We start from the raw sequence: 21,432 nt of genomic DNA, 5'->3' as shown, positions 1-21,432 counted from the left end.
TCACAAATATTTGATTCCACATTTGGGAAATTAAGTTAGACAATAGGGGGGAAATTATTCACAGCATTCTCCAAGTATAGTCCTGTCTTTTCCATGTTCTAAGGAAGTAATCTTCTCTAAAATCTTTTCAATAAAACCATAACAACAGTGTCTGTCTTACAGTCATTATAATAGCTTAATAACCTCTAGGATAAGACTGTAATTTTCAGTGGAATTCTGTCATTCATTAAGAAAACAAAACTTATCCACTATAAAATGGAAGTTAACTAATTAGAGAAAACATTTGTGAAGCCAGAAAGAAAATGCAGCTTTTCATATTCTCTCCGCCACTGCCAGAAAAGAAAATCTCGACTATGCTAGTAAATAGACTTCAAATAGATAATTAGGATAATTAGGAGCAATAAGCATTTATACCCATTTCAGTGCTGTTGGGATATAATAATTTGTACAAAGAGTACTGTGTAGATGAGGCAATGAGTTGTCAGTTTTATTTTCCACTTCTTTTTCATTCAAATTCTTGATTTTAACAATGTGTTTGTGGGATTTTTGTATTGAAGACTGAGTGTATTTACGCTTTCTGTGTTAATGCATGAGATATTCTGTCCATACCGCCTTCTAATCTGAACACACTTCTAGAGCTTACAATAATTTATAGTTGTCCCTATTTACTCCAAGGTCTGTAAACATTGGATTAGCCTTCACATTCCACATTCACTCATTCTTCATGCCACTCACATGCTTGGTTGACACTGGGCATGTAGCTGGGATATAATGACAGGCAAGGTCTATGGATTCTCCCTTAAAAACCTAAAGTATTTAATACTTACAATGCCGCTGTTTGCAATAATATTAATAGCTAACATTGTTTGGACTCTTACTACATTTTAGGTATTATTATTATTCCTTTAACATCATTCTAAATGATGCAAAATGCTATAATTAACTTCATCTTACAGTGGCAGAACAGGGAATCATCTGTCTAGAAGGAAAAATAATTAAGCAAATGATTATAAAAAGTCTTTAATAAGTGGCATGACAAGGATAAATGATGTTATGAAAGCATAAAGTTGAGAAAAGCAACCTGGTTTAAGAAATCAGAGGTCTCTGTGGTAGGTAAAATTTTAAAGATGACCTCCCAAGATTTCCCACCCATCCCTGGGACTGTAATATAATGTATTACCACATTTGTAATTATGTTACCTTAGGTGGTAAAGGAATTTTGCAGACATAATTATCACCACCAATCAGTTAACTTTGAATTGATCAAAAGAAAGATTATGGTGAAATAATTTAATCATGTGAGGCATTTAAGAGGAGAGAGTTTTTCCAAAATACAAAATGACACTAAATGTTTCTATACCAATATTTCCCCAACTGTATGGCCTGAATCACCAATCAAGAGGCACAGAGTGGTAGGTTAGATCATAAGGCAAAACTCAAATTTCTGCCTTCTACATTTGGACTCCAAAGATAAATATAGGCTCAAGGAAAAAAAGGTTGGAATGTAATTTTACCAACAAATGGTGCCCTAGAAAGATATGGGCAGGTAAATAAGATAAAAGAGACTGCCAATTAAAAAAGAAAATAAGAGACAAGAATGGGTACTATATAATGATTAAGGGATCAACCCATCAAAAAGACATAGCAAGTGTTGATGAGGTTTAGAGAGAAAGCGCTGGCAGTCAGCAAGGGATTGGGGACATCAGTTCTGCAAACATGAGACCATGAATTTTGCCAGCTGTCTGAACATGCTTGGAAGTGGACTTTTCCCTAGAGATCTGTACTGAGTTAAGCCAGATGATAGTCTAAGAGAACACAGTCAATCTTGGCTGGACTTTGAATTATAGAAGAAATGTGCTTTAATAAATGGATGCCTCATTTAAACCATTACATTGGTGGTAATATGTTATGTAGCAATAGAAATCTCCTGTAGCTACACTGAATTTGAGACCTGCAAGATAAGCAGGAGCTGCTTAAGTGAAGATTTAGGTAGGATGTAATGTGGTAAGCTAAAAGAACTATATGACAAAGTCTTAGATCCTGGAGTTTGAGAAATTCAAAAAAAGCATAGCTGGACCATGGATTATGTAAGTGGGGTTGAGGGGAAGAGATGTGACAGAGAAGCAGAGATACAAAATAAGGAGGTTGGAGAAAAGAGCAAAGGCCAAATCTTAAGACTATTATAAGACCTGTAAAAGAGTTTGACAATACAGTGAGTATAATAGCAAGCCATAAATTTACTTGGAATATGCAAATTAGATTTTCTTTCCTGAATTATTTTCTGCAATATGGAGAATGGAATAAAGAAAAAATGACTGGAGGCAGGAAGTTATTGCAGCAATGGAATCATGAGTTGATGGTGCCCTTACTAGGGAAGTGGCCACTTCCTATAATCAACCACCTGAGACTGACAAATTAACTGACAATAATATTAATTTGTCAGAACCTAGTAATTGACTTAGGAAGGGGAAGAGAAAGAGAATCATTTAGGATGACTCAGGTTTCTGTCCTGGGCAACTGTTAGAAGACATCATTAACAAAAATAGACAAGTCAGAGGAAGAGGAGTTAGGTTAGATAGGGATGGAATCCATATCCTGATACATATATTGAATTTTGAAATGCTGTTTTTCATACAGAGATTCCAGTGCAAGGTGATTACATGGATCTGGAGCACAGAAGAATGCTCTGGGATGGAAGTATAGACTTGAAATTCATCAGCATTCTGTTAGGCTAGGCTAATGCATAATAACAGATACCCATGCTCCCCATCTTCTCACACACAATTTCTGGGGTTTTAATATAATGTTTAGATGGGAATAACATGTACTTCTTTTCCATGTGTGCATTCAGTGATCCTGGTACTTTCTATCCTTTCTCTTGTGTGTTTCCAGCATCTCTAAGACAGTTTGGTTTTTTTTAAAGCCTATTTTATGCATACAAGAACTGGGGTACAGGCCAGAAATGTGGGAAGTAAGGGGATTCACCAGTGATAGAGTGGAGAAAAGAACAAGCAGAATCACTGAAGTATACTGCTGAGGGGAGCAGCAGGTGGGTCAGGAGTGGTCTGCCACAACATGTGGATCACCTCCCTGGCTGGGAATTGAACTTGTGCTGCAGTGGCTGTGGACAGCTTCACAGTCCTGTGCTTTGACCCACTGCACCACCAGGGAAAGCCCTGAAATAGCTCTTGATAGGAAAGAAATAATTAAGGTAATGTAATATCCAAAGTAGAATATATCTGAAAACCTACATTGGACTTTAACAGTCAATAACTCACATGCTTACAAAGATTTATTATTATTCTCTGTTGGAGGTTCTTGAGTTCTTTCAAATTTTCTTAACAATCTTGGTCTTTTTACGTCTTTTTTGATGGAGGTGGAAAGTAGCTGAAATATATTTTTCAAATATAGTAGGCATGAATGTGAGTTTGCATTTTGGTTATATACAAAAAGCCAGTTTTCTATAAGGTGACATCATATTTTTCTGTATTTGAACCTTCATGTTTTTATGTGGTGGAAACTTGATCGGGATCTTTTTGAGTTTTATCTCTGTTGGATGGGGAGAGTTACATTAGCAGCAAAAATTGAGGGGACATGTAGTCTGGTCTTGGCCTACGGACATTGGCATCTTCAAAGACACCCCCTCCTGTGGCATGAGAACCTGGGGCTGAAAGTGTGTGGACTGTGGTTCATATTTACCAGCTATCTTCTAATTAGGTGAGAACAACAGAGACACTTGAGAATTGGAAGGATGGAGGTGAAATGATGTTGCAGCTAATGTCCAGTTCTTGTTAGTGACTCCTAAGCAAAAGAGTAAGGTGACAACTCCAGTTTCCAACATCTCTTGTGTTCCTGGCATTTGCCATGCTCTCTACCTTCAGGGGTACTGCCACTCTCAAGAGTCTAAGAAACAACAGTGAGGAGAATGTGCCTTCCTTCACTCTCCCATCTTCAGGTAACTTCACTTCCCTCACTTGGTTATCCCATTCACAAGGTATAGTCACTTTCTCAAATTTCTAATATTTGGGTAATTTAGGTCTCATTTTTTGGAAAGACTTACTTATCAATCCATATAAGAATAAACCAGAGGGGTGGGGGGGTGAGAGGACTCACTAGAGACAGAGTGGAGAGCAGAATAGGCAGATCAACTAAAATACACTGCTGAGGAGAGCAGCAGGCTGGACAGGAGAGGTCTGCTGTGCCATGTGGGTCAGCTCCCTGGCCAGGGATTGAACTTGTGCTGCAGTGACTGCTAATAGTCATAGGGCTGCACTTTACCCCTTGTGCCACTAGGGAGGTTCCTGAAGTCTTGCTTTTTTTTTTTTTCCTGTGAGTTGCATCTATTCAGCCTCTGTGTGTGTGTGTGTGTGTGTGTGTGTGTGTGTGTAAGGTCTTAACTAATATGTGTTTACCTTCAAGTCCTCCTTAGGATTTAGGATTTTGAAAACAAAAACTTAACAGAATTCAATTCTTTTGTTACCTGCATTCTGTTGGGTCACATTACTGTCCTGAGGCAGTTCAAACAAAAGGTTAACTGCACCTCTAGGGGAAGCGGGGTGAAAGTAGGAATAACCAGAATTATTTCATAGCACCCTGCCCAATGTTTTTAGTACCATAAAGTCCCCTTTTCCTTGTTTTCTGTCTTTTCCATTTCCCTGATCTCAATACCCTTCCTTGATATTCTACCCTCTCTCAACTCTCCAACCCTGGCCCTGATCTGGTTAGTATTGGGGGAACTTGTGCACGTTTTGGTGAATACTTACCATGTTCTAGACTGTGAGCTTGGGAACAGTGAGAAACCTCTATAAACATGATGTGTTCCACTCTGTATCTTCAATGTCTAGGAAAGAACCTTGCTTATAGAAAGGGTTTAATAAACTGAGCAGAAACTAACGTCTACATTTAAAAAATGATTCATCCCAATTTTAAGTTTTAAAGGCCATAATGTTCATATAGCACTAACTGTGCCCCTGTTCTGCTCTTAGCAATTTAGATACATCGATTCACTGATTCTGACATTTATCCTATGAGTAGGTATCTGTCATTATCCTCATTTTGTAAATAGTGTAACCAGTTTGAAGAGCTTCAGCAACATGTTTCAGGTCTCCCAGCAGCAAGTGAAAGAGTCATGAATTGAAGTTAGGTAATTTGACATTTGAGCCCCTAGTCTTAATCATTAGATCATGCTATGCTACCTCTCAATACTGACTTGGCTTTTGTAAGGAAAAGACACTCTTATTATATTAAGGATTCTGATATAAATATGTGTGTATATACATATATATGTATACACACACACACACATATTTAATTGCACTGGTCTAAAATGTTTCCAAAGGGAAAAGCTTTAGGAAAATGAAATTACATTGTTTTGCTAATTATTCAGAAGGGTAATTGATCAACACATTTACTTGAAAAGCATCAGGTGACAGAACCAGTTCTTATCACTGTCACAGTGTAGTCAGGATCTTCATGGATGCTAATGGGTCATGGTCTCTCTTGAACATTGAAGAGAACATATCCCCCCAAAAAGGGAATGGAAAAGGGAACTGCAAGGCCAGGAGGAATTACCCTTAGTTTTAAATTACCTGAAAATAGTAGAGCAGTAAAATAGATGAGAAATTGTACCCTTACTCTGATCTTTTCAAAGATGAAAAAATAATAATTTAGTTTTCAGAGTCACTGAACTTAATTAAATGACTATAATTTGAATAACAGGCTGGTGATGGCATTAAAATTGGTATTTCTCTAGGAATTGGACTCCGACTTTCATCAATATAAAATTTTACATTAATTGCCATCATTTATTTTGGCTATGTAGGAGAGATTTAGACTTTTTTTCTGAGCAAGTAGTAATCTGAAAAGCTTTTAACTGTCTTTTACTTTTTCTAATACTCAAAATCAGGTGGAGTTTGTGAGGTATCTTCCTTAACTATGATACTAATGATAAGTTAACATGTATTGAAATTCTGATACCTACCTGATTTTCTTTATTGCTCTGTATCAAATATATTTATATGGAACTAATGTGCTATAGTGAACATGTTCCATTATTCAAATAAAAAGAATTATCTTTAATTATCATAGAATAAACAAAGCAGATGGAAGCACTAAGTATTGAAAAAAATCAAAAGTAAAATGTCCTTTGACCCATTTTTGGACAAAGAACACACACATATTCATTTACTCATTTATTTAAAAAGTGTTGAGTACCTATTATATACAAGGCAAAAGTTGGTATGTTAACAATGTCTATTAGAATATGATAATAAATAATGACTCTAAACATGACCAGTCTATCCATTCATTTATGTCCTAATAGTTGGTTAAGTTAAATGACGGGTGCTGTCCATTTAAGACGCTTAAGACACCCCAAATCCTGGTAAATAATATGCACTGTAGTTATAGTAATACTTTAGTTTTCAAGGCTAATATTTAGTAATACCTCATTGAGGTGTTAAGAACCCCAACTAGTCACAACAAATGGGTGGAGAAGAAAGCTGGTACTATACGCCAGATCTAATTTTTCATCAGATTATTGGTGAATATTTGACTTGGCATAAAACTACATTAGATACCTTGCAGATATGTATATCATAAATGCCACATTAAATATATAAGTATTGTTAATAATAAAAATAAAATAAAGTTGATGTGGAAATTTCATTAAAGAAATACTAGTAACCAACATTATCTGTATAAGTCTTCCTACTACTCATTAAACTGAAGTATTCATCATTTTTGTTTCATATGTATAGTTTTTAATCCGCAAAATTTCATGTGAAATGTTATCAGTTTATCTTGTGATGAAATCTGGCACTGAAGCTGTGTCTCAGCTTTATTCTATTTTGTTTCACAAGAGCATGAAGTCATGAATACTGGTAATGTTTAAAAATGGAACTAGGTTAACACATGAAATCACAATTCAGTACTTTTATATTTCTTTATTTTAAACTCTTCTACTGTATGAGTATAATGTCCCTTTATTACTGAATTCCTTAATAGTGTCTTCTGTTACTTGAATTCATTCTAAAATATTTATATTTTCATTCTTTTCTGTAAAACGTGGACAATTAAAGTCAAGTAAATTTAAGACTTATTAGGTAAAAATCTTCGTGTGTGAGTGTGTGCAATCTTTACACGAAAGCTCATGAGCAGTTTCTCCTCAATTAAAATTAATACTAACATTCTCCAAGAAGTTATAGTTATGACATTGACTTTTAGAAAGTAATTGAAATATGCTGATGAGAAAATATTTTCATGCTAAAGTCAGTGTTGGAAGTCTACCTATCTTAAAATGTTTTTTCTCATAAATGATGACCTACATTTTTACTTGCTTAGAAGTTTGAAAATTGTTAACAGTAGAAAGGTTATAATGTGTTACCAATAGGGGTTTTTTGACATAGTCAGGTTTCAATGGACCAACCTTTCATTCAATTAGCCCCTGATATCTGTAGCCAGGAACCTCTTGTTTTCAGCATCTTAACTAAAGGAAAATGGAACTGTAAGAATAAGCTCTGGAAAAGGAAGCATCTTAAAAGCAAAAATCTTCTCCGATCATTCTGTTTTTGTTTTCTTTATTGAACAAAGGCCTGAATGCTTCTGTGGCTCAAAAGGTTTAGAACACAGCTACTGGGAAGGTGGAAGAAGCACAAAGGGAAAAAAAGAATGGCTCTCATTTTAACCAGACAGTCATGGCCAATAGTGCTGGGGCCTCCACTCCACCTCTGGGTCTTCTCCTGTCTCTGACGTGCAGGGCTTCCCAGAAACACCATGGTTCCTGTCACCAAGCTTTTCCAGACAAGACAAATACCACTTCTATCCCTTGGGCACTGAAGAGTAGCAAAGCTACCCCTTCCTGCATTCATCCTGCTGACCCACTGAGTGCAGTCTGTATCCTTGAATTGTTTGGCTGGGGTGTGAAGAGAATGAATAGAAGAGCTCATCTCTTATCTCTTTGATATTTTGCTGAGTCTCTTCTAAACTATTGGGAAAAACAAAATGGACCTATAGTGGGTGGGAATAGTCCTAGATAGAGGGAACAGAATCTTCTGGAATCTTTAAATACCACCAAGGCACTGGTAGTTAAGTAGGTTAGAGACAGTAATTTTTTTGAATTACCGTCAATTTGTAGCACAAAGATTCAGGACTGCTCTTTTCACTTCTCGAAGCATTCATTGATGGATTGATTGCCAGATTGGCCTATCTAATGGAAAGAGAATTTCTTTCTCTCTCTTTTACAGGGAGTTAAATCAGAAAAGGGGGAGCTATAAGCACTGGTGGTGGGTTCCAGTTTGGTCATGCTTTCTGATCCCTAACTAAATAGTTGGATAAGAAAGTGCGTCAGTTAGATGTGAAAAAACATGTGTTGCCTCTCCAAGTCCAGAAGTGCTTAAAAACTGTGATGTATAGAATTCAGAACAATAAATTACGTGCACAAAAGGAGTTTATCATAACATAAAATTAAAAAGTGACAGCTTCATCACATGGTTACACTGCTGTTTCCTTTTTTTTTCTTTTTTTTTGTTTTGTTCTTTTTTGTTTCATTTTTCATTTCCATTTTTGTTTTTTTATGGAGGGTTGGGGGAGGGTAGAGATTTGGTCCACTGAAGATTAATCACCCTCAATGATATATATATTAGAAAAAATATCAGCAGCAAGACTCTCTGGAAATAGATTCTGTTTGATGTAGCTAGTCTGTCTTTTCTGTTTTGCCCTCTTTCACAGCAGCCTCTGAAGTTTTCCGCAGGGGGGCTTTCTCCGAGTTGGCATGTCCTTGGCCAGAATCTGCCGCTCCACCGTTTTTGTGAGTAGTATGTTTTTCCAAGTAGTTCAGCATTTCACTGAGGACTGTTTGGAAAGTGCTTAGGGCTGCACATATTGCTGGAGTCCCAAAGCCATGAGTGATCAAACTGAAAATAAGAAGTGGTAAGGAAAGGATGAACGATGTGCAATATGATATAGAACAACACCTCTCCCCACCCCATTTCATCCAGAACATTCAACTGCACAGCATTCATTGTATTCCTCCATGGGGCCAAGCATTGTGGAAGATCAAATGCAATTCAGGTTATTGATTTTGACCATAGGCAATTTAGGATTGATTTGGAAGATTTGTTATCAGTAGACCTGATATGCAGTAATTATTAAGGATGAGCATATGACTGATTCTCTATTGCATCATGAAAGTTAGAAAATACACATTCTATGTGTGGGAATTGTCTCTTTAAGGATGGCAGGAAGAAATTGGGATTGATTGGGTATGTTTCATGACGATGCTGTTCTTCTAACTTCATTTTTTCTTCGTCATAGTGTTCTAGTTTTATCTGGACATAGGGTTATGCAACTGGAGACTATCTCTAGGCTTCCCACATGTCTAGGAGTGGACATGGGACTTGACCTCCACAACAGAACATGAGGGAAAGTGATGTTAATGATTCCCACCTGCCTAAAAGGAACCCTAGTGCCTTTTTCTTCTACTCTAAACAGCCATGCAGCTGTGCAGATGAGAATAGTTACTTTCAGGGTGAGAACAGAGAGATGGAAAGGAGCCTACTTACCTTTAGTCTCCTAGATAAGAGAAAAAGAAAGTTCTCTTAGGTAAGCATTCTGTGTTTGGGTTTTAAAAGCTAACTAATGGCTACTCATAACTAATAAACAAGTATGGGGGGTGTTGTGGCAACCTCAGCATAGGTGACCATTTCAACCATGACAAATGTCATCTATAATAGGTTAATTCAAAGCATAGATTCACCCTTCTTGTGAGCAGAAACTGCCCGGGTTTTTCATTTGCATCACTTTGTCAGTGAAATGATTATTGTATTATATTATTATAATAATATAGAAAAACATGCTTAATCTATAAAAAATATATGTACAACTTGGTATATATATTGTGCATTCAACAAATGAAGCCATTAACTGCTTACAAGGTCTAGGTTATTATAGTTCTGACTTTAGCAACTCTTAAGCTGGATAGTACTATCCTCCAAAATATGTTAACTAACCAGTTACCACTGTTATGGTACAATATCTCTAGGACACAGATAATGAGGTTTTAAAAGAATGTGTAGTGATAATAATATGGTCTACCATATGAAGTTCTTGTTTATATTAATCCATGCAAAGGATTTAGGAGATGATGATACTAAATTCAAGGAATAGCTTTTTTTTTTAGCAGTTTTCGCTAAGGTTATGATTCCAAATAATTAAAGTAATCTAATATTATATTAGTATGACACAGGAACAAGTGTGAAGCCACAGGACAATTAAAAGGATTTCTGGGAACATCATGCTATTCTGGAAATCCCAATCATTAAAACACACACACATTCACAAAACAGGTGCATAGCACAAAACAGGTGCACAAAACAGGTACATTTATAGTAACATATAGAAGGAGACAAAAAATAAACTAAAGTCTACAGTAAAGTATAAGAATAATAGAAATAAGGCTTAATGTCAGTCCTAGTCAGAAAATAAGCTAACGTCATGTAAGATAACAAACTAGAATCAAATCTTTATAATGGTGAAACAAATCTTTCACAATGGTGATCACTTCTGCCTTTAGAAATATGTTATTTTTAGCCCCAGGTTCAATACTCAAGTTATTTGACATTTGTAAACATTTTTGTCAGATTAACTTTAGATAGCATTTCATAATTACTTATGATAATAATAGGGTCTACTATTTACCAGGGTTAAATAGTTAATTGTTGGCAAGGTAATTTGACACAAGTAGTCAAAATCTAATCATTCTTCTACATTCAAATATGTCTAAAACTTTATCCTCAAGGAGATAAGTAAAAGAGACAACTGGCCCTGTGCTGAATGTGTCACCTTTACACCACAGTTTGAAAATTTCTGTAGAACACTGACAGAGGATATAAATGTCATGTTAAATTTCTTATTGTATTTGCATTTCCCATATATCATTTCTTCAGTATTATAATCATGTGTTCTGTTATTTTACTTTTGTAAGGGTTATTTCAGGCTTATTTCATCTCTATCGCCAAACCTATGATAGTCATTCCTATTTGCATGCTTTTGCTTGTCATCTCTGATCTTTCCAGCCAATCTAATGTCCATTCACCCTTCAAAGTTCCTTGGGTAATGTTGAAAGAAAGAAACTAGTCTCTTGGTCCCTTGATTATGATTTTGTGAAAGATGTGATCTTGTCAAAGGACAGAAATTTGCAAAAGTGGTGGGAGGATGTGATATAATCACTTGTCACATAAATATGTTTAGGTCAGTGACAGGCTACCTCTATGACATTGGTCCCAATCAGCTGTATCATAGGTGTGTAATAAGCTTGTGTAGGTTTGTGTGAGTACAATCTATGACATTTGCCCATTGTGAAAATCAGATGTCAGTCCTCCCTGGTGGCGCAGTGGGTTAAAGCACTGCACTGAGAAGCTAAAGCCACTTCCTCATGAGTTCCATCCCTGCATGCCCCGGAGGTGACCACATGGCGTGGCAAACCTCTCCTGATCCGCCCACTGCTCCCCTCAGCAGTGTACTTCCTCCATCTGCCTGTTCTGCTCCCTACTCTATCTCTGGTGAAGCCTCTCGCCACCCCTGAGCCTCTGGCTTGTACCCCAGTTCTGTATGTACAAATAAATAAAATCTTTAAAAAAAAAATCAAATGACAATGCATTTCTCACAACCTATCCCAATCATTAAGGGCAAATGACTACAATTCTAAGGAGAAATAACAGGTCCCTCACAAATGTAAAACAAGAGCCAGGAGAAGATGACACTGGGAAGAGACAGATGAGGGTAAAATCTCAGTCATTAAAGTGGGAAAGAGGTTGGGAGCCTGCTGGATACCCCAAGCATATGTGATAAACTATACCAGATTTAAAAAAATAATAACAGTTATTTATTTTTTAATAATGTAATAGTTTATTTTTACATCATTTTGTGCCTTTTTCCATCTCAGTTGTAATCCCTGTGGGCTCCCATTACCAAATTACCCATGTACCCCAGTGCACTCCCCCTTCCCCATTTTTGATCCCATTCCCCACTCCACCCCTGTAAAATGTCTCTGGTATATAGTTGTTCACTATTATTATTTTCTCCCTTGGTCCTTTATACTCCTGCTATGAGTGAAGCCATCCATATACCAGATTTCTTTAAAGATTTATTTATTATGCAGATCAGAACTGGGGTACAGGCCAGAGGTATAGGGGGGTAGGAGAATTCAACAGAGACAGAAAGGGAGGTAAAACAGACAGATCTACTGAAATACACTGCTGAGGGGAGCAGCTGGTAAGACAGAACTATACCAGATTCTAGTAGAAGTGGCATATGAGATACATATCTCCAAAAATTCATGGTTTGGATTCCTGCTATAAACTGATAATCACATGTATAGTCAAATTTTTTAAAAGTATATTAAAATTAATAAAAATAATATTAAAATTAGAAACCACAAATCAACAGCAATGACAAAAATAAGTGGGTCTGAAGGAGGGCGCCATTATCCTTGGTCTATACTCTGTTTCACCATGTCTGCTGCTCTCCAGGGACTTCAGAATATGGAACAAGTGGGTTGACAAAAGAAAGGTTAATGCTTTCTACGTTTCATTGGGAAGTCTCTGATACCCAGACTAACAGGCTTCAGTTGGAAGTTAGTTTCTAGAAATGAGGAAAAGAAACAACCAAAACAGTTCCAGGGTCTAGAGCAGATAGTGCTATGTTAGCAAATGAAAGATTAAATAGTAACTGCTGCTTTCTTCTCAAAGAGTTAGAGAATGTCATAATTGATAAAGTTGAGACTTTTTTTTTTTTTTTTTTTTAGTATAGAAAGCTTCTATTTCAAGGTAACAAAAACACAGGCATGTGTTCTGAAGACACTGGAGTTCTTAGGTAATCCTGGAAGATGGGAGAGGAAATAGTGAAATGGAACTGCGGAACATTCCTGACTAATCAAAGCAGGGGAGAAACGAAAGGAATCGCTAGATTATTAAGCTTAATTACTCCCTTCACACATTTCTTAAAATATAATCAGATCTACCTCTTTTTCCCTCTAACATCTCTGGGCAGGAATTCTCCCACAATGTCATATGTAAATGGTGGTAACAGAATTTTTGTTTTGTGCATGATCTTAAAGGAAATGTTTCTAATTGTCTCCATTAAGAATGATTTTTGAGATAGTCTTGAGGTAGCTATTTCTTCTCCGGTTAAGAAAGTTCCTTTCTTTCTTCATTTACTAGTAACTTAATGCAAGTTGAGCATTTTCCTATTTTTAAAAAAATGTCCAAACTAACATTAACAAAAAGATAAGATAAAATCAGGTTTACCCAACTTTGAATTTACACATGATAATATTTACCATTATTTATTTAAAGTTTGTTGAATTTTGGGAAAATCTTTTTAAGCTGTAATGACCACTACAAATCCAAAAAATTTTCTTATGCTTGTTTCAGTAAATTCACTTTTACTATTCCAAACTCCTGGGAATATGTCCTTTAATATTTATCCCTTTGGTTTTTACCCCCCCACCTCCACCCCGCAACATCATCAAAGCTTAACTATAAGGTCTTAGACACTTGTGACATTTTTTTTTTATCTAATAATCCTAAAATTCATCCATGTTATATGTTAACCATTAATTAATTTATTTTTCTTACTCATAAGTATTTTATTGAATGGATTTATCTTGATTTGTTCATGTAATTAGAATCTGAAGTGTTAGTATTCTAAAATAGATATGGCCAATGAGTTTCTGCATGGGCTTAGTAGGGAACTTCATCTCTTTTTATAAAAGGGTTATTAAAGGAGTAACAGGACAACTGGTATAGCATTTTAGCAATACATTTGACCAAAACTCCCACAGTTACAAGGGATAAATTGAGAGGGAAATGTGAGTTAGATAACAGCAGTTGGGTAGCCTCACAGTTAATTAAGCAAGGATACCGATAAGGGAGTGTGAACTTCAGGCAGTGGTCATTGTGGAGATCAACCCCAGGGCAGAGTTGCAAGGCTTCCCTGCTCAGCATGTTAGTTGCAATGGGACTGAGGACATTATGCATTTGTAACTTAGTGACTGTCATCAACATAGAAAGGAAAATTTCCACACTGGATAACAGAACCACAGTTTGGATCTCCCCTAACATGGAAGTAAGCTTAGATGTGGGCTAATATCAATGATGAGTAAGTTAGGGAAGACTAAGAAAATCATGTCCACTTGCAATACACTGAGTGAGCTGACTCAGGAGCAATTCTTAGGTAAAAGGCTTACCAAATCAGTAAGTCGAAACTAAACGGAGCAAAGATCAAAATTTTAGGTTTGGCTTATAGCTAGTCAGGCTTAGAAGCTCTATTTACTTTGAACTAATTCTGTCTCCACCCCTTCTCCTTTAACTAGATTCCAGCTCACTGATTTCATTTTCCTTTTACTGATTTCACACTGAGGAGCAGAAAGGTTGTAACAACTGATTGTGAGCAATCTAATCACCTGCTGAGAAAATCCAGACAGTTATATTTTATGGTACCTGATGTTAGAGGAAATGTAAGTTATATTTAACATGCATCTTCTTCTTAATTCCATTCATGGTTTTAAAAACTCCTACTCTGATAGACCTCCCAATTAGCATTCTCTAGAGGATGTTTCTGCAACATAAACTATTTCTTCAAATTGGTTCGTTTCAGGAAGGGAGTAACCCTTTGCTGGATTGTGAATCTCAATTTTTTGACTTAGCAAGAGGATATAATAACATTTCAGCAAGTGGGGAGATAACACAGGAGAGGCTCGCCTTTTCTAGGGAGATTGTGTTTGTGCTGATTTCACTATCTTTTCTATAAGGTAGCAACCTTGGGCCCTCTCTGGTGGCACAAATGGGTTAAAGTACAGCACGATGAAGCAAGCCACAGAGTTCTATCCCCAGCTCTGGAGGTGGCCCACATGGTGTGGTAGACCTCTCCTGACCCACCTGCTGCTCCCCTCAGCAGTACATTCACCTGTTCTGCTCCCCACTATGTCTCTGGTGAATCCTCTCAGCCTCGCAGCTCTGGCCTGTACCACAGTTCCTGTATGCATTAATAAATAAAAAATCTTTAAAAAAAAAAAAAAGGTAGCAACCTAACCTTAGTCAATTGAATTGATTTGAATAAGGTTTAGTGATGTATACTTTAAATATATATATTTAAGTATATATATATATATATATATATATAGTAACAGTTATAACTCTTTTCTCTAGTTATTAGAACCCTCTGCTCCTTGTATGAAATTAGAAACAGGAAATCTATCTCTGGGGTTAAAAATGAAGAAATTGAGGATCAAAAATGAAAAAGGTAATAGAGGGTAGAAGAGACTGATATTTGAAAGAGAATAAATTATAATACCTTCTTGTATGTCTCTGTGTGATTTTGCTATTGGCTTACACTTAGACAATTGCTCACCTAGTTGGAAATGTATACATAGTAGGACTTTCACAAATTTTTTTCTCACCCAGTGATATTTGGTTAAGTGCATTTTTTCTGTTTGTGGACAAGTCCTTAAGTGTTTATCTTTAAAAATCACTGAAGGTTCATGCTTGCTTCCTGCTTACTTGGAATAGAAACTCACAAAGGATCCTAAATGAACATCTATCCAGGGAACATTTACTTCCTTAATCTAGGCAAATATGGTTTACATTTCACTCGTTTCGTGTATGGTAGAGAGATGTTATAAAGCTATTTTCACATTGCTCTAGTTGTCCTTCAGAAATGCTTTTTCATTACTTTAATTGATTCATCTAAATTCATTTAAATTAAACCACTAAAGCGGTTTTTCTACAACACAGCCTAAAGCTAATTCCTGTGGAATCTTCCCCTGGATTCTTCCTACCTTAGCAACAGGGTTGGATCTGCACATCCTTTTCCACCTACTAAACAAACACTGATTTAATATGTTTTGAAAAGAAAACAGAAGTCTCATTAGCATTTGACACTGATGCTTGGGATACTCAGTGTGGTCTGCTAACCTGAAAATAGCACATATGATTATGCTACAAGCTGAATGACTAAAAATCAAGAAAAAAAAAAACTGTCACTATCATTTAGGTAATTGAAGTAAAAGCTGATTTCATTTTGTCAAATTTCAACTTTCTACCTTTGATACATTTTATAATCAAACTTTTCTCCTGCTTCATTAGGTTTATGAGAGGGTTGGAAAAGCTTGTGCTATTATTTCTATCATTTTGTTTTATTACATCATTCCAGTGGGTGCTTGCTATCAGGTATCTTCGATTCCTCAGACTGCATACAGATGCTATTGTTACTAGCCTCAGTTCTGCTTTTTAGCCTCTGGGAGGCAGGCAGGCTGCAAAATTTAAAGGGAAGTTGGGCCTCCTATTCCTTCCTTCTGGATTATTCAGCTACTATAGGCTTAGGTCCAAATGTAGTCTGAGGCTCAGTCTGTATTCCTGATGACAGTTTTAGGTGACAGCCAGAAAAAAAATGCCTTCTTTCACACATGAGAACAACCACGGAGGGCAGAAGGCTGGGGAAGAGGCCCAGGGGACTATCAGCAAAGGATTGTGGAGCTTCTCTGCCAAACCTTGTCTCCTTATTGTAAGGATAAGGTACTAGGTCTCTCTGAAGCTGTGCAACCCCAGAATGCAGGCCGTGGAGAGAGCCCTCACCCTGAGGAAAGTAACTGAGGCTTTTCCTCCCAGAATGTGATAGCATCCACTCTTTGTAGACTAACTGGATGGGAAATAGAAAAAAAGGGAACTGGCAGATTGTGTTTTATTCTACATAGATTATACTATTTCATAGTCCCAACACTTTTAAAACTGGAATTTAATTAAGGTACATAATCATGGCATATAGTTCTCTGGTGGCAAGAAATTACTGAAATCTACTCATTAGCAAGGCTTTGGAAGCATTAATAAATGCTTCATGGTACCTTCAGCTGATGGTTCTCAGTCCAAGATACCTATAGGATGACTGTGGGAGCTTATTTTAAAAAATAGCAATGTGTGTGCACAAGATCTGGATTTAATTGGTTTGGGATGGGTCTGTAACAGAGTGGTCCCCAGGGAAAGGGGAGATTCCAGGTTCCCTGGCCCGCCCAAGGATGTGTGAAGAAAAGAACTGGAGGCTGGAAAAGGAAGCAGGATGGAGAGAGCCCGAAGGAGACCTGGAGGAGACACATGGAGCAGAGAGATGTGAAGAAGCTGGTTTGCTTCCTGGCGGTTAACTGGTTGAAACAGATGTGGGTGAGAGACCCAATGTGGAAGTTAACTTTGGTAGCTTTCTTTTTTATTTGATTTTGCTCTTTTCCTTCCAGACGTTTCTGACTGTTTCTTATGGGTCCACAGAAGGTGATTTAGACATGTGGCAGGCTTTCAGGCTTCAAAGCTTGTATGGGGCTAACCCTGTTTTGCTGGGCCTTTACCCACCAGGAGAGGAGAGTGCTTAATTTGGAAGGATATTTTTTTCCCTTTTCTTTATTGCACACTAATTGTATTAAAGTTCATTTCCACTAGAGGTTTTATGCACTAAAACATATTCTGTCTTAAAGTGGCAGATGGCAGAACCTATTTAACGTGGGCAGGGGTTCTGGGGTGCTCCTTATCCTGCCCTGTTCCAAATAACAGTAGTTTTTTAAAAACAGTTCATACTTGGTCTTGATGTGGCTAGGGAACTGGATGTATTCCCATGGGATCAAGAAATAATATCTAACAACTATATCTTATATCTTGTCTGGGAAAAGGAGGAGGATGAACTTCTTCAGCATTTCCCCCAAGAACTTTCTGTAGAATCTTAGTTCCCCCAGGATGTTAGGAGGTATTCTGAGGAAAGAGTTTCTGTGATCAAATTTTTGAAACTTGGGACTAAGGATTCTTCCCATTCAAAAAGAGCTCTGGGAGCCTTTGATATGCTAATGTGCACCCAAGTACTTCAAGAGGAGTTTAATCATCTTGGTTTCTTGAAACAAAGCATTTGACCAAGAAAGATTTTCAAGGTGTACCTTGAGGGGATAGTGCTCTACAACACTCATTTTGGAGAAGTGTGAATGACTGCCCTGAATATCTGTCAGAGTGGAAGTTTTGCTGCCCTATGGTCACATTCCTCCTGCTCTTTCTCTACCACTTATTCTGATGCCCAAAGGGGAATGAATGGGTCCTTGTGATTCCATTTTACTTCAATCCAACTCATTACAAAGAGGCTAAGGATAAAATCATTGCATACACATTAGGAGAGAACAAAATCAATTACATTCAAGTCAACTTTTTGAAGCAAAAGACATTTTTTGACAACTGCACCCTATTTTTTTTTTCAAATGGGAATAGTTTGGGGGAATAAATTAATCATCTTCTATTTCTTTCTATTAGACAATTTGCACTTTCTAGTTGGAATAGGAGAATGGAAATGTTAAAGTTAGGACTCATTCTTTTTTAAGATAAATTTTATGAAACCATTGATTTTTAAAAGTGAACAAACAGGTTGATAAAAATTTAAAAAAGAAGGAATCGGTTTACCTGGAAACACAGAATAAATAATCTCTTAAAATGGAGCAGTAAATTGATAATGAGGCAAAGTATCTATGACCTGGAGGATTTACAGATTCTGCAGTTTGTGTCTACTGAAGGACAAACATGCAGAGGCTGGACAGGTGAAATGTCTGCTTTAAATCCTTGATTCCAGCAGGTAACCAAGAGAAGATTGAACTAAGTCCTTTAACATTTATTACAAGTGCTTCTACAATTCTGTACTGTCTCCCTAAAATTCTCTTCTAATTCCCCTATCTCCAACAATGATAGAAATTACTTTTTTTAGAAAATTTACTAATTTTCTTTCCCAACCTATTGCATTTTCCCTAGTCAATTACTCTCACATGGTTTTTTTTTCAGCCCATGTTTACAATGTGTTATTAGAAAAGAGTTGCCCCTGTTTTTATTGCTACTTGATTACAACCAGTCCTTGGATAGTGTCATTTAGTTCAACATTTTCTTATGTTGATGAAAAAAGTCAATTCCTGAACAGAAAACGGTATGTGTGGAATTGATATGTCTTCCCCATGTCTGCATGAGATTTTTCCATGTTCTCCAGTTTCCTCCCACATTCCAAACATGCACACATTATTATCCCCTGTACATCCTCCCTCTCTGAGCATGTGTCTGTGAGACGTGCCTTGCAACAGAAGAGGGTGAGTATTAGGTCTAGGACTGGTTCCCTCCTTGGGGTCTGCCCCAGGATGGGCTTAGACAACCCAGTTCCCCTGAAGTGGATTATGTCATTGGAAAATGAATGGATACCAGTTAATGTCTAGTATTTGAAATGTCTTGGTCTCTATTTAGAAGTTTGATGATGTTTTTGTGAGCAGAAATATACCATGGGGACTTAGTTCTTTTTTATATTAATTAGCTGTGTTAAAATGAGTTTTGTTATAAATCCTTTGGCTTGAAGTTCTGAGAACCTTTCAAGGACATTGGGTCAGGACTTACTATACAGGTCTTTTATGTCCTGAGTTAAAAATCCATTAAAGTCTCATCAATGACCTGCAGAAGGTGCTTCTATTTATATATCTGCTGCAGTATTTGAGTTTGATGCTGTGCAACTTGTGAAGTACAATACATATTGGCATCTGATTTAATTCTTAAATTTCGTGTTTAATGTTAAATAAATATAATTTAATGTAGATTCAAACAAGCAGTTCATCACTTTTCAGTGAGGGAAGTAAAAACTGTTCCCTGTTTTCAGCCTACATTTGTACTATTCAAAGTTTTACTTTTAGGAAAACTTTTTACCCCTATGTAAGATAGGTTATCTTTTCTTAATAACTAGTGAATACGATTATTTGCCTCTAGGAGTGACATTCACTTTTGGTGTTTAAGTGAAAGTTTTAAAGTTTAATTTTGGCCTTACAGAAAGGAAATGAAGTTTTTTTTTTTTTTTATTTCACTTCACAATCCATGCCTGTTCTTTCCAATATTCTTAAATAAATGTACTTAGAGGGCCTCTTGAACTGGCAGAATATCCTAAAGGAAGCTTAATCACTTTCTATCTTAATGCTAGTCTACTTGTGTAATTTATCACATGAGTGTCTCATGGAATTCGGGACATCATTGAAATTTCTTCATTTATCTTCTAGCACTAAAAATGCTTTTATAACAATCAGCTGTGCATGATTTCAAAATCATCCACTGCTGATTACCTTCCCTACCACTTACACAGGCTAAGAAAATAAACTAAAAAACAAAAGCTACACAAACTTTAGGCTCCTAGGAGAAGAAGAAACAGGCTCACATTTAAGCTAAGACAGATCCTCTCTGCAGGATGTAGCCAAGAGCACAACACCCAGCTGGTACATGGTGAGTGGAGTGGAATGCTTGTCATATGTGGAACATGAAAGAAAATGGCGGTGAATAGCCCAGAAAGACAAAACTCAGAGCCACAAGAGCTGCTTTGAGCAACTGGGAGGGAAACAAAATTAAACTGTAAGGCTCCCCAACGAGTGGGATGGTAGAGAGACAGATGCTACCTCAATGGAAGGAAGGCATATCTAATAGAGTTTTCCGAGTTAGAAGGGTTGTCATGGCAAGAAAAGAGCAGTCCCTCATTGGAAGTTTACAAGTCTAGAATGGATGACAATTTGACAGGGACATTGGAGAGAAGATCTAAGTAGTGAAGGGAAATGTAATGGGCCTCCCAACACTGAGAATCAATAAAGAAAATTTAATCACTGACAAACACACAGATATTTGGGACTGTCCTTACATTTCTTTCTTCTTTTTTTTTCAACCTATACATTTCTTACTTACAAAGCATTATGAGAGTAGTAGGTGGGTATGTTTCTAAGATTTGACATCACTATACTTTTTTTAAAAAAAGATTTATTTATTTGTACATACAGAACTGGGGTACAGGCCAGAGGTTCAGGGGTGGTGAGAGGCTTCACCAGAGACAGAGTGGGGAGCAGAATAGGCAGATCTATGAAGTACACTGCTGAGGGGAGCAGCAGGCAGGTCAGGAGAGGTCTGCTGCGCCATTTGGATCACCTCCGTGGCAGGCGGGAATCAAACTCATGTGGAAGTGGCTTTAGCTTCTCAGTGCAGTGCTTTAACCCACTGCTCCACCAGGGAGGGCTGACATCACTATACTTTAAGAAGAATTAAGCACATTGTTTCACTCCCCATCCCAATCCATTAAAAATGCCATGGTCCTGGGAATAAACTAGTGAAGGATATATCCAACACCTGATGTGTTATCATAATCTATATTTACAAACATATATTTATTGGGCACATTCTATGTGATTTGTATAGAAAGACAAAAAGATAGATAAAAGACAAAAGACTTTGCCAGTCAACACAGGTAATTACCTGCATCTAATTACCTTTTATGATAAAAATCTCTCGTATTATAAGACTGTATATAACTGTGCTCCATATTTTGAAGTTCCTAAAGGTCAGGATAACATTTTGCTTCATGCTG

General features: G+C 36.9%; 1 protein-coding gene across 1 annotated transcript in view; it reads right to left on the bottom strand.

The window, feature by feature from the left end:
- Nucleotides 1–8,525: 8,525 nt before the first annotated feature.
- Nucleotides 8,526–21,432, bottom strand: part of TFAP2D (transcription factor AP-2 delta (activating enhancer binding protein 2 delta)) — a 58,041-nt gene continuing 45,134 nt past the window's right edge. Inside the window, exon 8 of the mRNA XM_004673562.1 lies at nt 8,526–8,912. Coding sequence (XP_004673619.1) covers nt 8,693–8,912 — 220 coding nt within the window. The 3' untranslated portion in view covers nt 8,526–8,692. The remainder of the gene's footprint in view (nt 8,913–21,432) is intronic.

The sequence above is a fragment of the Condylura cristata genome, unplaced genomic scaffold (genome assembly GCF_000260355.1).
Source record: "Condylura cristata isolate star-nosed mole 26May11 unplaced genomic scaffold, ConCri1.0 scaffold00001, whole genome shotgun sequence".
NCBI classification, from domain to species: Eukaryota; Metazoa; Chordata; class Mammalia; order Eulipotyphla; family Talpidae; genus Condylura; species Condylura cristata.
The sequence above is the reverse complement of the archived record's forward strand: the minus strand, read 5'-3'. Positions and strand labels throughout refer to the sequence as shown.